General features: G+C 37.3%; 1 protein-coding gene across 1 annotated transcript in view; it reads right to left on the reverse strand.

Moving 5' to 3' along the window:
- The window catches only part of LOC126649470 (5E5 antigen-like), a 97,829-nt gene that overhangs the window by 15,213 nt on the left and 65,739 nt on the right, over positions 1-16,877 (reverse strand). The window contains exons 3-4 of the mRNA XM_050333682.1: positions 12,337-12,375; positions 5,003-5,058 (exon numbers count right to left, since the gene is read on the reverse strand). Coding sequence (XP_050189639.1) covers positions 5,003-5,058; positions 12,337-12,375 — 95 coding nt within the window. The remainder of the gene's footprint in view (positions 1-5,002; positions 5,059-12,336; positions 12,376-16,877) is intronic.

A 16,877-nucleotide genomic window follows, 5' to 3' on the forward strand; every position in this document is an offset into this window, starting at 1 on the left:
TATGGCTAGTTTTAATGCCATATTACAGCTCTCTGGTACTTCACCACAGTACAGACATTGTTCTTAGAAAGATGAGGACAGAGAGGAAGAGGAAATATTCCACTTGTAAAGGTCACTAAGTGAGCAGAATAAGGGAATTCATGGAAGACTTATTGCAATGATTAAATACTTATTATCCAGTCAGATATACTATGCAAACATTTTACTAAGGCTGAATTTTAACAACCTTGCTCAAGCTTACCTAGTCACAAGCTTTTTATTATGTACAAATATAAAATATTATTGTATCTGAAAGAAGGACTGGCAAAAGTAACCAATGTTTTTAATATTGCTATTGTTTAAACTATACTCTTCTAATTGCAATATTCTTAGCTCGAATCCCATGCTTCAGAAGAAACTTTGATGATAACTGAGTAAAGAGTAACTTGCAGCAGTTCAATTTTGGAGATGTGCAGTACTCCTGTGTATTTGCAGCTAGTAATGTAGGAGATGGCAATAGCATTATAAACCTGCTAGTGACCATTTCAACAGTTATGCTCTATGAAATGCCACTATCTATACTCTTGTTTTGATAAATCTAGGTAATGGATATCCAGAGGGTCAAAACAGTTCCAGACCCTCTGGATAGTGTGAGTGAAAAACTCTAAGCAGTACAGTCACCATTATTTTAGTCTCTTACAATCATTTAAGCAAAAACAAAACGGGATTTCTTTCTTCAGAGAAGTCTCCCTTTTGTAATCACATTTGCTTCCATTCAAGAAACCATAATTTTTATGTTTTAAAGGCAGAGACAATAATTTCTACCGCTTCTGACACAACCTATTTGGAATTCAGAACAATGAGGAAGGCAATTAACTGACATTTTTCTACATAATAATATAAGTTAGGGCTCTAAGGCTTTGTCTACACTAGGGAAATTTAGATGAGTTTCTCAGTGTTGCTGACACTGGCTTGGCCAAGGCACTGTTACGAGTGTGGAAGGTCTAATGCAGACAAATTCACAGCCTCAAAAATTGCTGTCAGCAATTAAGGCTTTCATGGAACAGACTTGAAATAGCATTCACAGGTATGAATATTTCTTTGCAAATAATCCAAAAACTCATGGATAAGACTCATTACCTCTTTGAAGAAAATTTATAGTGTGCCTATTGTTTAACCAGATATAGCCCAGCATGATGTCACCATCCTTCCTTAACTCTTTTACTTTGTTAAAGGCTTCATTTCTTCAAAAGATATTTTAACTTTGAATAATCTACTCCTGAAATATTTCTTAAAATTAAGAATTATTTGAAATGTTCTTTTTGAATAAAATAAGGAAGTTGAAAGCTTGAGTTATTTTCTGAGAATGTAATTTTTCATCAGCATTACTGTAGAATAAACCCTAAAAGATGCTTCATAATATGACTTTCTTACAACACAAATCTGATTCTTTGGTGCCTATCATCAAATTTGCTCAATATTTAAAAGCTACTCCTCCACCGGAACGGTGCTTTTAAACTGAACTTTTTCTACTTAAAAGATAAATCATTAAAACACTGCTGGAAGGAATATGGTTACAAATGAGAATACTGGCAGAAATCCAATGTTATTGGGAAGGTAGGATTTTTGTGCTAGTCCCACTACCAGTGGTGATTAATTAAGAAACATCAGATACCCGAAGCCCGAACAGTTAGTTCGATATGATTCCCATTGCAGGAACAACCTGCCTTTGCTAGACAAGGTATTTTTGCAAGCAAAACAAAAAAGGAAAATCACGATAGGAAAGCTCAAAGACACAAAGATATAAATGTAAATAAAAGATATAAATGTTCATGTTTATTTACAGTGCCAGCTTTTAGTCTGGTGGTTTGCATATCAGGATTTCTGTCTCCACAGTATACTTAATCAAGAAATCCACATAAATTAGATGATAGAAGGGCAGAGATTTGAGGCTAAACCCCCTGTGACTATGGAGAGGTAATGGAAGAGCAAATGAATGCAGAGATTTGAAAAGATGGCAATGGAAAAGATGGAGGAATGATGAAAATGCCAAGTGGTGAGAGAAAAAAAAAACAACCTCCAACACTTGTTTATCTGTTGGTGTTACAGATTTTGTTTGCAGCAGACGTTTCAACTTCCCTGCAAACAGTATAGAATTTAGCAATTGTGAATGAAGGACATTGTCCCATAAGTATTAAAGATTTCAAATTATTTGCAATTTTTAGATTTGTCTGAAGCAGTTTGAATACTAAATTACACAAGTGGTTACACCCTCAACAAGGTCCAGTTCCTATGATATGCACGTGGAGAGATAAATCTTTCCTGTCAGTCACATATCCCACTGACACCTGCTGTCCAGATGTTGGATGAGCATCACATTGCATACTAAATAACTACTGTATTTCCAATTAATATATTTTCACACACAACACAAAATTGGATTTTGAGATCTTTCTATGTAACTGACAAATTCAGGATTAATAAGACATCATCTTCAGTGAAGCAAGCCTATACAGATTACACTGAAGTCAACCTAGAATCAAGAAAAACAACCCCAAAATACCCTCCTTACAGACTGTGCGCTAAGAAAAAGATAATAGGTGCCATATTTTCTCTCTAAAATAATCATTTACCATCAATTTTCTCTAAAATAATCTGTGATGCTCTATAAAACCACTATGTAGTTCTACTTTATAATAAACCAATAATATGAACTGCAAGGAGCAATCTAGGAATTGAGACATCCCATCTGCCTCACTTCTCCAACTATATGCAAAACTAAAACACATCAGCAGTGTTTTAGTGGTTTTTTGGCTCTTGGGTCAGAGAATCTTTGTTTCCAGCAATCAGCCTCTGAACATAGACAGTTGAGCTACCCAAAGATTCAAAATTCAAGTAACAAGAACCAAAGATCGCAGTTGATGGGAATTCATACTGCTTTATATACCTACCCCTAAATAAAGTCTCTCCATGTTCAGGTGTTTAAATAAATTAAAAACAAAATGAAAACAACTCAAAATAGAACTCTGCAGTCTATGAAGTGAGCCACTAAAAATTGTTCTTTAGTCAGAACCAAACCTAGATCACATGAAACAGACATTTTTTACTTATTTTGTTATGTGCTGCTTTGTCAATTATGTATTAATTTAATTAATATGATCTTAGCTTCTTTCTGCAAATCTTTGGAAGTGACCTGAACAGGCACTAAACATGTATATGGTTTTTAAGCATCAGGCAAAAGGATAACTTCAGTTGTACGTAACATGTTCTTGAGTTCAAGGAAATAAGTTCAATACAGCACCCTGGTAAAGAGTTCACAGCTGCACATTTAATCTACTTGTGTAGATAATCCTGTTCCTGGAAAAAGAATACAATTGCTATTCCACTTCAACAGACTATTTTACCTTGATTCAAATTTTCACTCATGGAGGCAAACTAGAAAATGCTTTAATTTGAGTTAGCAAAATGAATTTTGGATTAAAGTTATTCAGAGTAACTTGTAGCCCCAAAAAGATGAGTTTAAATTGCAAACATGATTTCCTAAGCATTCAGTGCTTATTAATCAGATTTTCTAAAAACAAGTTCTTCCTCAAAGTAGTTCCAATATGAAATATATAAACAGATAAACTGTTGTCTCACACAAAGAGAGAAACTCCTCTAAGGCCTTGCTGGGAGTAATTAAATTGTTTACCTTAACTATTTTCAACTATGTCCTCTCCTTTAAAGAATACTAGCCACAGCTGTCTTTTGGTTTGCATGAGGATTTCAGAGAGTAAGGTCTTCATAAAACTCTTCAGCACACATGCACTGAAGTCCCACAGGACTAGCACGTGCTCTGTCTCCCCAAGCCTTGTCTTTGACAGGGAGAAAGGATGACACGAGAGTTCACCCACTCTCTGTTTTGCTTGTCCTTCTTAGCATCCTGTGTATATGTTTTGGGAGCATCCCAAACTGACAGAGCTTGAAGACTTCCAGTCTGAGGCCAAGACCCTGCTCTCCCTGCCCTGAAACTGGGAAATGGCACTTGAGAGAAAAATGCAATGGCCTTTTAGTTAAGGTGCTGGGTGGACTCAGGAAAACTGTACTTAATTCCTGGCTTTGCAATGGATTTTCTTCACAAACCCAGGCAAGTACCTGTGCCTTGATACAAAACCTCCTGCCCCACCCAGAAGTGTTTCCAGACAGTACCTTAATATTTGACAGATGCCAGGACTGTGCTTTCATGGGTACACAGTGTGGGAAGCAGGACAGAGCTCAGGATGATGTTTGGGAGTACAACTATTTATCAGGCCATGAGGCACAGTTCCTATCTTCTTGCACATCATCTTTTATACCTTGTGCAATCACTTAATGCATTTAGTATTTCTGTTACCTGTATTACACATCTATTTGCACAAAATTCATGGCTGACATTATAGAAGATAAAGCTATCACAGTCTTACTGATTGAGCAGAGACATCTACATATGTGTTCAATTACTATTATGCCATGCAGGTTGAGGAATGGACATATAAAAGTAAGTAGAAATGGAAGAAACACAGAAAAAGAAAAGGGAGACAAGATAACTCAGCCAAATCTGCAGCCCTGCAGATTTCTAAATATCCTATAACCTTTAAACTTTCTGTGACAGAACAGAAACTGGGTATCACTTCAATGAACCTACATGGTATCATGTCAAAACATATCACACAGGTGTTAGTATGCAGGTGCAGGAAGAAAAATACACCTTCATTTAGACATGGAAACATAAAACTTCAGGTAGCATACAGAAAAGCACATTAAGCAATGATTAATAAGCATTTGTCTAATGAAGGTGCTTCTAGTGGTAGAATGAGGCTGTCATGCCTAATTAGCAAATATTAATCTACTTTAATTAATCAACCTTAAGAAAAATGATTATATAAAACAATGGCATAGAAAAATTAAAGCAAATATTACCCACAGACTGCACAAAAGATTTTTTTGGTAATCATATGCTGCTGACAATTCATCAGATATAACTAGGTAGAGCAAAAGAACTGACCTCCCGAGGACAGATGATTCTCTTGGGACGTGGTGCCTCTTGTTGCAATTGATACACTGTCAAACACAAAAATGTACAGATCATTAGGAGATGGGAACATACACAAACTTTTATTCAGATGAGTCTTTTTAGCCAGGGGCTGCAGAGAAAAATGCAAATGTAAAGAATATGAAATCAAAATGAGGCATTTCAGTGTGTCTAAGTCATTTATATGAAAATTGGTTGTTGACCTGCAAACTAACTAAAGTGATCAGTGCTTTAACTTTTAGAAGTATTATCTTCTTTTGTATTGTTTTTTACATTTTTATACTAGGGAAGACTAGCCAGAAATAGATACCAATTATTAGGTATATCTCAGGATGAAATCCCACTTTTGCATATACTGTGTTGTAACAACCCAAGAACAGATTGCTTACCAGTAGCACCAGTAGTTTTTTGGATAGGCCAAGAAAAAGTTCAGTACCTTTGAAAGGGCTCACCACAACCTCATAATATATTTCAAGATTTGCTGGCAATTACTGAAGAGCAAGCAAACATTCCTTTCGGAGCCATTATGTCCTATTCAAATGGGCCTGGATCAATTCTGCAAATCTTCTGAGGGCTAAAGGAGAGAGACCTGAGGCTAGAGGTAGTTGCTGCCTGGCCCCAGCCTCTTCACTTGCATGTATTTAATGAGATCCTCTCCCTGCCTTCCACTCCAGAGTTGTGAGAAGAAGCTGACATGCAATGACAGTAATCAATTCCAGCACAGACAGACTGTCTCTCCGTAACTCCAGTAAAAATCCCAGAGGTTTGGATTCCCTCCCTTGAGAAAGGCCTTCTGTATGCTGACCTTCTTGTATTTGGAAAGATTGTGTCGTGTCTATGAATTTTTTTTAAAGACTGAGTTTCTAGGATGTTTTTCTTCATAATCTTCGTGAAGCTCAGAGTTATGCCCTGAAAGGTGGCAGATTATGGAAGGAAGAGAAATGCCTGTGGGTTTGATAAACACAGAAGCCCTGTTGCAAAAAGTGACTGGAAATGGTAGTTGTTAACCCTTAGCACGTATTCACACCTTGCGCACCTTCTCTTTAAATGGACCTAGAAGTGATGAAATCTGGAAAGTGGGGAAGTCCTTTAGCCTGCACCCAAGTTTGTCACACAGGGGATGGGAAAGCTTTGAGGGCTTCTGCCTTCTGCTCATGTCAAAGTGCAAAACCCCATAACTTCCTCTTTTCCCAACCCAAGCTTCATCCCTGGTTCCTTAGAGGGGCACAGAGAGTTCATGATTTCTTACATTCCCTATCAATTTTAATGCATACGGATGTGCTCTAGCTCTGAATTTGTACTCAGGCTTTGGATACACCCTGCATCATTCAGCACTGTCAGATCTTCCATTATTTTTGCACAGGATAACTTCTGGTCTTTCTTACCTCTTGCAGTTATGTGACTAAGGTTTAAGGACTTACTTCTACTCTATTGTGACCAAATGATTTGTGTATCCAAATGAACTGTCAAAGAAAGTATGAAAATTTTGTCCAAAAATCACAGATAATGTTTTAAAACTCTAATTATTCTGTGACCCAATTTTAGAGTTAATTTCTGAATGTCTGAAATCAGCACAACCACAGATTCAGCAAGTTAGTGATGCTTAATACTAAAGGTATTAAAAAAATAGTAACTTTTTCCTACCCACTTACATTTTTAATGGAGAGAAGGAACTCTAAGGATTCAAAACATTGCAAGAATATGATTACTTCTCATTTAAAGTAAATTATCTATTTCCCCAATTAATTCATTTGAATTTTAACTGAAAACTAATACTTCATAAAGATCCTATTTTCAATAATCGAATCTGTTAAACATTAACTGACACAGCATATTAAGCTAATGACTGTTTCTAAAAAAATTTGTTAGCAGTAGTGCAAAACAAGTTGGTCTGAAGATCATATAGGAAGCCCATCTTGTGATGTGCTGCATTTATAAAAAATGAAAAAAGCAAAGAGGTCTCTAACATATCCAAAGGATCTCTGAGGCAGATAACTCTGGAGAAGCAATGGTGAGGAAAAGAGTCAGCATTTCACAAAACAAAGGAAGGAATGATTAACAGGAAAGACCAGGTACATGAAAGACTTGAAAGCAAACACAAAAAAATGGATGCTGATTGGATGTAGTGAGATGAATCAGTGCAGGGATTCATGATGAATGCAAGGAAGACAAATCATCTTAACAACTGTATTTTGAATAGATTGGAAAAGGTTGCCGTCATTCTCAGAGAGACATGGGTAATTAATCTGCACAATAATATGAACTGAGAAATATATCTGATTTAGAAATGCATCAGAAGAAAATGTGGTCAGATTATTACTATACAAATAAATAATAATAAATTATATGCTAAATGTGAAGGATGAGAAAATGGCCCAAGCACGATTGAGATTGTGAATGGTGGTAATCACACAAAATGTCACGAATTTCCTGTGAAAGAATTCAGATTTGGCCATATTAGCTTTAAATTGATAGATATTAAACCGACAGAAAGTCAAACCACTGGAACAAGAGGAGAGAGATAGAACCATTAGATGGAGGGAGAGAAGACAGATCGGAAAAGAGAAAGAACTGAGAACCACCAGTGGCATCGTGGTAAGGGACAAGCAGTTCAATGGGAGACAAAAACAGAGAATAGACGGACAGACACACAGCTGCCAAGGATGCCCCGAGGAGACACACAGCAAGGTAAGGGTGAAGAAGGTAAAAAACAATAGAAGTTCAGTTAAGTTGAAAAAAAGAAAAGGCAGTATCTCACAGACTAAAGTATTAGGGAGCAAAGCCGCTGTGACCCTACCCAAAGCTGTGTTCTCTTTTAGAAAGGGTCTCTCCTGTTTCTGCTTCAAATGATTGCTATGTGAAAGCCTCCTAATGGGCTTTGGATACAAGTGCAATATTATGGCTAAGGTGACTTGAGAAAAATGTGCCCTACAGCTAAGTTCCAATGAGCACAGGCACCTCATTAAGTGACCTCATTTTCAGAAGTGCTGAACATCCTGCAGCTCTGCCTGATTTCATTATACACTTTTTCCGAATGCTGGGCAGTCACACTGAGGCTGACATTGCTGAGATCCCAGCCCAGTCCAGGGAATGGTCAGGCTCCGAAGGCACATGCCCACCTACTTGCTCAAATGACAAACAAGCCTTGCCTTTCTGCCTCATTTTCCCACCTCTACCTCTGAAAATCTTAGAAACCAATGTATAAGAATGGTTAACTGAACTAATAGAAAAACACACTTATTTGATACAATGGTAAGCAGTGATTGACATCTGACCCAGTCTATTTCTAGCATTTAGAACTGACAGGCAGGTTACAGACAAACCCACTGTGATAATAAAAAAGATGACACTTGAACATAATGATACATTATTATCTTAGCCCTGAGAAAATGAATCTTATAAAAAATCAATTTAATGCAAAAAGAAAATGTATTATTACTGCTCAGAGAAGAGCATCAGACTGGGAGTGGCTTTTTGTTCAGCATCATATGCAAATGAAATGTACAGTAATGATACACACTAAATATTAGACAAAAATGCAGCACTGCAACAGAAAAACACAGTAGCTTTTAACTGGCTCTTGGACATCTTTATCAGTTTCATACTTTGGAGAGTTTGCCTGCAGTCATAGTATCATAATCACGTCCGAACTTACAGTGTTAACAAAACTCTAATTTATTATTGAATTTCTACAGGAACATTTCTTTGAGATGTAAAGTAGCTGGTTAGAATATATCCCTCTCTCTTTTGTTCCCGCTACAGCACGAGTTGTCTCAGGGGATGAATAAGGGAAATTCTATAATATGTTTTAGGAAGAACTGTCTAATTCCAAAATCCAATCTGTCTAAGAAACAAAGGGATGACACGCAAAAAATAACACATACTCCTCTTCTGCCAGGAAAGAAGGACTATCAGCAATTTCTTTATATTTTTTTTTTTTTTCATTCTGCAGCATGTCAGGACCTCAAGCTTTCTCCTTTAACTCACCTATGATGAGTGTTCAGAGATGCTCCAGCGGAGAGGAAAAATTCCTATCATCGTTTTTATAAAGCAGCAAGGAAACATACTGCCTTCTTCTGAGAATGTTTCGCAGAGTTCCTTAGTTTTACCTCCTTGGCCTCATCTCAGTCAGGCATTTATCCATGTGCCGAGCTTGAACAATATGAGCTGTCCTATTTCTGCAGGATTACTCACATGCTTAATTAGGAACCTAAGTGCTTGGCTGAAACAAAGACTTAATTTCTAACAAAAATGAGTCTCGGACACTGTGCTTATTATTTGATGAAGGGCAGAAGGCACAGAAACTTTGTGAGGAGCTGAAGCATGGCATCAGCTGATGCTCTGTGCTGTGCCACACTGCTTCACACCAGCACACTGATCTTAAATAATGCAAATAGACATTGAAGTGGCATTGACACAAGACTGACTTAGCACATGCCAATCTCAACAGTGGTAAAAGAAGAAAAAGAGTGGGTTTATATCTCTTCAAAATTCAAGCACATACGTGCTGCAGCTGCAAACCAACGACTACCCTGTTTCAACAGTCAAACAAATTGCCTACTCATCCCCTGAAGCAGGTAAGGTCACTGTCTCTGCTCTAAGAGGACAGTGCAGCACTGGAGCAGGTTACCCACAAAGGTGGCAGAGGCTCAATCCTTGAAGGTTTTCAGGACTGTTACATAAAGTCATGACTGTTCTGCTCTAGACCTGACAACAGTCGTGCTTTGAGCAGGAAGCTGGATTAACTCATCCCAGAAGCCCTTCCAACCCACATTCTGTGATTCTTATCTTCCTTTCTTTACTGCCTCAATGATGGCAAAAAGGCAAAATGCTGTTTTGTATAATATGCCTAGCACACAGCAGACTTCACAAAGCAATCAGTTATCTGATATTTATTTGTTGATTTGCTACTCAGGTATAAATGCAATCAAACCCACTGCCTAGACCCTGCTGGCTGCTAGAAACATTCCAGATTTTTTTTCCCAAGTCCCTCCCTGTTATTACAAAATTATCCTTGCCATTTGTTTTATTCTTTGTGTCCCAGGGCTACCAGAAAAAGTTTGAAAAGCTTTGTAACCTGTGAAATCTATGTAAAATTCTAACAATTCTTCATAAGCAAGTGGGGATCTTCTGATTAGAAGGGTTCATCTTTTCCAAATACAGCTAAAACAAACTTGTGCATTATGTCAACAGAGTAAGGCTTCAGTTCTGAAAACTATTCCATTTTGATCAGCATTTGTCCACAGACACGTGCAATACTGTTTATTTGAAAACTTTTCATAAACAGGAAAATCTGCCTTTGTTGAGAATCTAGAAGGACTGAAACCTTGATCATGATGTCAGTAAAAGGCAACATAGTGCACTTAAATTTATGCAGGACTTAACAGAAATCAAAACTGCATGCAAAGTATCTTACTATATGTTAGCAAACTTTAAAAGGTACTAGCTAAAACAGACCAAAAACAATTGTTAAATAGGTAGTAAACACAAAGTACTAAGCATGAAATACATACACTGAGTTAAAATTGTGATGAGATAGGACAATAGATTGAATCACAGACTAACACCATTGCTAGACATAACCTCTATAATTAATTTACCAGATTAGAATTTTTCTAGCTGAGTAAAGAAGCATACATTACCTAACATTGCAAAGAAAAATGTGTATCTGTGGCTAAGCAGTCTCAGCAGTAAATTTTTGTAACCTTAAAATATTTTCTGCATTTTGGAGCTGTGTAACTTTTTCCAGGGTCATTCATGCATGGAGTTCAGATGCTGAGGCCATGACTTTGTCATTACCACAACATTACCACATCCTTCATATAGCAGAAGAGGAAATACACTCATAGACTATGAATTAATTCTTTTTTTCTTTTCTCTTTTTTTTTCTTTTAATTTAAAAAAAATGTTTTCTTGGACTTATATGTAAGCTATCAGGTAAAAGTAACCAAACTTTTTCATTGCATGCAGTGATCTGTCTGCTGCATCAGTAGGGCAACTGAGAGCAGGTAAGTAAAGGTATACGCTTGTTTCCTGACTTTTTAACGGAAACTTCCTGCTAACAAGGAAACATCTGTCATTTCAAATACTGGTCCTGTAAGAGTCAATGGGAGCTTTTTCACTGATTTTGAGTAAGTCAGGTTCCTCTTTCCAAAAAAAACCAAAACAACACTCAGCTGTCTGCTTCTTTCTAAGTACTCAGCAAAGGATGCATGAATGGCCTAACTCAGATACTGTGACTGTTTAGGAGGTTTCTCTTATCCATTCAAAACGTTACAACAACAACAACTACAAAGTCTGGAGAAAACAGTGTTCTAAAAAGTAATTTTTGTAATTTAATGGCATATTCAAATTTTGGTTGAAAAAATCCGAGTCCATTTTGGGGCAGAATGTCATCCTCAGGTAACACAGAGGTGATGTCTTTGAAGTCAGCAAGGTAGTTTAATGTTCATATAAGTGAAGTTAGCAAGTTTATTCCAGTCTTTAAAATTGTACATGTACCTGCATGTAACTACTGTTATTCCTGTCTTTTTGTAGTTCCATTTTGGTAATGGCACTGTACTGAATTTGAAGTTGCCACAATAAAAGAGACACTTAGGATAGTTCTGTATCTGAAAACAAAAAAATAAAATGAGCCTCTACACCCAAAGCAACACTTTTATTAAAGTTCCAGTAAGGGTTTAAAATGCAAAGATCAAATTTAAAGGCCATCTTTAACAAGGGATTTAAAAGCCAATATTTTGTCTTAGATCTGTGCCACTCTATTAGAAAATACATTTGGAACAAAGCAAAAGAGCATAAAATATGCACTTCTGCACTACACTCTATGTAAATGATTTTTCTAAAGGCAGACAGGAAGGTTCAAAGAACTGATAGTGCTGTCTCCAACTTCTAAACCACCACTTCAAAAATCAGTTTCTATTGCTAAGGATCAAAAAATATTATTATCTCATAGTGATTTGGCGACCCATATAAAAAGACAAGTATACTCAAGCCTGACCTTTAGTAAACACATGGAGCATTAACCTTTACCTCTGAAATCTTTTCTGAAAATCTCAGCAGAGAAACCATGAAACCCAGGATTTGCACACTTGTAAGGAACCCAGGGAGTCTGGCACACATTATCCTGCTGCCCTTGCTTCACGGAAATCCAAGAAAGTTCAGGTTTTGCTGCTGTCCCATACATTAATTCCTGCAAGCACCTAGTACATTTATGTCTTTCTTCTAAACAAAGGCAGGGAAAAGACCTAACAGTGACTGACACCTCGATAAGGTACTAAGATTACTCAAATGTCTTGTATACTTACAGTATGATTTCCATATTGGAGGCTGGTATTCTTCAGCATCTAAAATAGAAACAAAAAGGAGGAAAAAAAATCAGTCAATTGGCCACTGAGTCAAACTGTCAGCATGTATTTTTCTGCTGAGAGACCTCTACTTGTCAGCAAAATTCACATTTCTTTCCCCAGAGAGATGCTGGCCTATTTACAGTACAGTTTCCTATGTGAGAGAAGAATATAAATTTCAACCACTTGTGAATCCAGTGTGCTTTTCCAACTTATTCAAATGTAACAGAAATTAATTTTTCACTAATTTGCATATAGTTTCCTGACTCACCAGTATTTTTAAAATAGTTTACTAGACTGGTAACTAATTTGTTTACTTTATTTGGCATGATAAACAGACAAATTGCTACTGGTTTTCAATCAGGCTTCTAACCCCACAAGTCAGACTGGAGAATGAGCATCAATGAATAACACACGTCCGGGCTAAAAAGACACCCAGCTCAGGCTGCACTATGGTGCACAGATCTGATGGTTTCAATGAAATTCAATTACACTTCTTGAACACACTAGAATATGCAATTGCCACGTTTTCCAGAAACAAGAAACGGCATCAACAACAACAACAACAACAACAACAACAACAACAAAAAAAGAGAAAAATGTAGAAAAAGTAAAAACAGCAAACCCTGCAATTACAAGCAGACAATTATTGTCATTTTTGACTGAAGGGGCATGAAGAGTTGTTATCTTCTGTTAATGCCCATTCCACAAGCAAGTTACAGCTGGATTGTATGGTCCCACTCCACAGAGGGGTTTCCAGACCTCTGCAAGAAAGCCATTTGCTGCATCTTCCAAAAATCCCAACAGAGGCCAAGCTTGAGTGGTAGGAGTTAAGTTACCATACACCAGCACAGAGGGTGGGGCACCAGGTACTAGTTTGGCTCTGAATTGTCATGTAGCCAAACACTTTGAAGAGTCATTTACCGAGGGTATGTCATTAACCTCCCAATACTGTGCAAGATAATTAAGGTGTTTTTTATTTACTAAACTTCTCCTTAAGTTATGCTAATACAATTCAATTATAGTTGCATAGCTCATGCTCCTTGTCTATTTACATACACACAACCACTTTAAATATAACCCTGCAAAAAGTTTGTTTACTAGGAATGTTAATCATTAACTACCATCTGCCATTTTAAACTCTATTGTTTTAATAGCGGATAAATCTAGCAATGATCACAGTTACTCCCTGGGATAATACCCGGCAACAATTTGTAGATACATCGACTGGAAAATCCATTCAGTCTCAGTTTCAACTGTATCCACCTCACAACTTTGGCAAAATTCAAAATGCTCCCAGACTGACAGAGTTATACCCTGCTGTGGCAATCCAAGAGTAATTAGCTTGCAAGTTCATTATGCAGAAGACATATTTTAAATTATATGAAGCTATTCATGAGACCAGTGAAATATATTCATACAAGAGGTGAGTAATTTTTTCTCTTCTTACATTATAATAGTAATTTATCACTCTTTTTTTTTCCCATACATCTGTTGCTTCACATATAGTTTACCATAACACCATAAAATTGTGTCTTAAATTCCTCTGTCATACTTCTGCACTACTGCAAGAGAATTTCGGAATTTTCTTCTTCGCTTACTATATTTTCCCAGTAGAAAAAACAGAGATAATGCAAATATTATCTATACTTGTGACTTCAGATACAGAAATAATAGAGGGAGAAACAATGAAAAATCAGTGAGTATCAGTTGTTGCTTTAGTTTTCCAAATTAATTAGAAAGTGCACAGTAAATTCAACAGTGAAAGGTGATCTACAAGTGGCTGTAAAGTGCTTCATTAGCTTGAGACAGACTGATGGTGAGGAAACACTGCAGCCTAGGTGGAGAGCAATCATCCAGGAGATAAGTCATAAAACAAAACTCACAATGATTACATTTGATTTGTCATGGTTATGAATCTGTCAGCTCAGGAAAGAACCATTCCTCAATAGGTAAAATAATTCTTAAGGATAGTACACTCAGAGAAAAACCACAAGTCACTGGCTCCACATTCACCCTTACAAGGTACTGCAACACCCCCTGCGATCCCTTTAGCTGAAAGCATGTCCCTAAATCACAGGGAACAAAATGCCATCGAGGTGATAGTATTAATAGAGTTTATTGTCAAGCTATCGTGCATTTGATGTCATCCATTTGCAGGGAAATAAAAACCAATTAGTTTAAATACATCCTGGAGACAAGGGCCATGGTTGAAGATCAGGGAGAGGTTTAATGGAACTCAGGAAGAAACCTTTTGCTCCCTTTGTGGAAGGAGGTTGCTGGGCCTGTTTAGACGCTCTCATCCTTGCATGATAAAGGCTTAGCACTCTCATCCTAGTTGACTAGATTAGACTGAACTTCAACCTTCCTTAAGTCAGGGGTCAAATGAGGCAACTCCTGCCTGAGCAGATTTGATTACTACTATTTGCCCTTTTTGAAAATTCTGTTGTGCTATTTTTTATTAGTCCCTATTACACAGAAGCTCTACTTGTTAAATCGTGCTCCACTCTCCATCATTAGACTTAATACAGCAGTTCTGGTTCACAGAATTCCTACAAGCATAGGATATAGGCAAATGGAGGATAGGAGTGTGATGTCAAATGGTATAGAATAAGGGGTGGAGATTGTAATGTGTTTGTTACCCTCCCTGAGAGGGAAACGGAACTAGGATAGATCATCTGATGTATGTTCTACCAATAAGATATTCCATTCCATGTTATGGCACTTTAGATATAACACTAGATGAGGAAGACCTGAGCCAAGCTGGTATATGGGGGGGAGGGAGGGAAGGAAGGGAGAGCTGAGAAAGAAGAAGGGGTGGAGGGGGAAGGTGTTGTGTTTTAAGACTGTTTTAGTTCTCAGTTTTTAGCCTTTATTCTGTTAGTAGTTAATTTAAGTCTTATTCTGTTAGTAATAAATCTAAGTTTTATCCTCACTCTGAGTTTGTTTTGCCTATTAATAACTGCCTTTCTCTCAATCCTTATCTCTACTCATCAAAAAAATTCCTTTGTGGTTTTTTTTCCCCTCTCTCCTCTGTCCAGCTGCAGGGGGGAGGATAGAGGTTGGTGGAGTGGTTTTAATAGCCCCCAGGCATCTGGCCAGGGTTAAACCACCACAGATTTTTGGTGCCAAAACCCAGGACGGGGACTGCCGAAAGAGGCAGCAGCCAAATCAAACCCACTACGTTGCCAGTACTAGTTTGGGTGGTCAGTTCAGCTACTACACGACACCTCAACTCACACAGCTTCTGCTTTCTGTTCTGCACATGGTAATGGTCTTAGCAAGGACAACACACCTCCGTTTTAAGCCACTTAGCAAAAATCAATCAATCAATCAATCAATCAATCAGATTTGGCACAAATGACAAATGCCCTGCACTGATCTCTCATTAAATGATATTGCTAATATAAACTTTGATCATAATGCCTATCAGAATTGGGACTAGCAGCACTGGAAAAAGGGTTCACAGAGGTACTCTCAGATGATAAAACAGGGTCTCTCCTATTGCTGTTTTCCTGAGAGGTTCATATTTTCAGTAGTGACTTTTTGTCTAGATTCAGAAACTGTGCCAGATAAGGTTGAAAGCAGTTGTCACAGGAGAAACTCAGATCACAAGATGAGAACCAGTTCTGAAAAACTCAACAAAATGTCCCAGGCTCAGCTATGACACACCTTTCTGAGTCTCACTGTAAAAGAGAGACTTACTGTAAAAGAATTACATAATGTCCAGTTAAGGTATTTTTAAAATTAGTTTGAGTCTTATCAAAACTGTATCATAAATGACCTTGGCAAAACCAGAAAACCTGAGTACTCACTGGAAAGACTAGAACTGGAAATAAATCACGAGAGACTTCCTCAAATAATAGTACAGGTAATACTGTTAACTAAAAACTTTGAAACAGACCAGTTGAGAAAGTTAATATTTATTAGACCTAAAAAAGTACTATATGTTAGTTGTGTGCTAAACAGAAAGGCAAAAGGAATGCTGAATGCTGACTGTTGAGGAGTACTACAGCTACCAGAAGGTTTCTCATAATGCATAATTGATATGAAAAGATACTGGAGAAAATTCTCAAACCAAAAATGATACTGTGGAATTGGAAAGTGGGAATAAGGAAAACCAGGCTAGTTCTTCACTTTCATTCGCTTTACTCTTCACAGAGTAGAGAGGATGAAAAGGATCTTAGGAATAAAATACTTTCATAAGGCTGATGGAGCACTTGAACCTGAGTAAGTGCAGAAAGACTGCAGTAAATGGAGTACTGAAAAGTTGGCAAAGCTTTAAGCAGACAGATAAAAAGTAAAACTACGTAAGATTTTTTTTCAAAGAAACATGAAGACAGAATACAGTATTACTACCAATAATGGGCAGTAAAGGGTTAATACATTACTCAGAGCCATTCTTAAGCAATTTCTGGGAAATGGGCTTACAGTAATTACATAGTAAGTAAAGCTATCCATGGACTTCAGCCCTTGCTCTTCACTGAGCTTGGCTCTGTACC

The sequence above is a fragment of the Myiozetetes cayanensis genome, unplaced genomic scaffold, assembly GCF_022539395.1.
Source record: "Myiozetetes cayanensis isolate MyiCay16 unplaced genomic scaffold, myiCay2020 scf1, whole genome shotgun sequence".
Taxonomy (NCBI): Eukaryota; Metazoa; Chordata; class Aves; order Passeriformes; family Tyrannidae; genus Myiozetetes; species Myiozetetes cayanensis.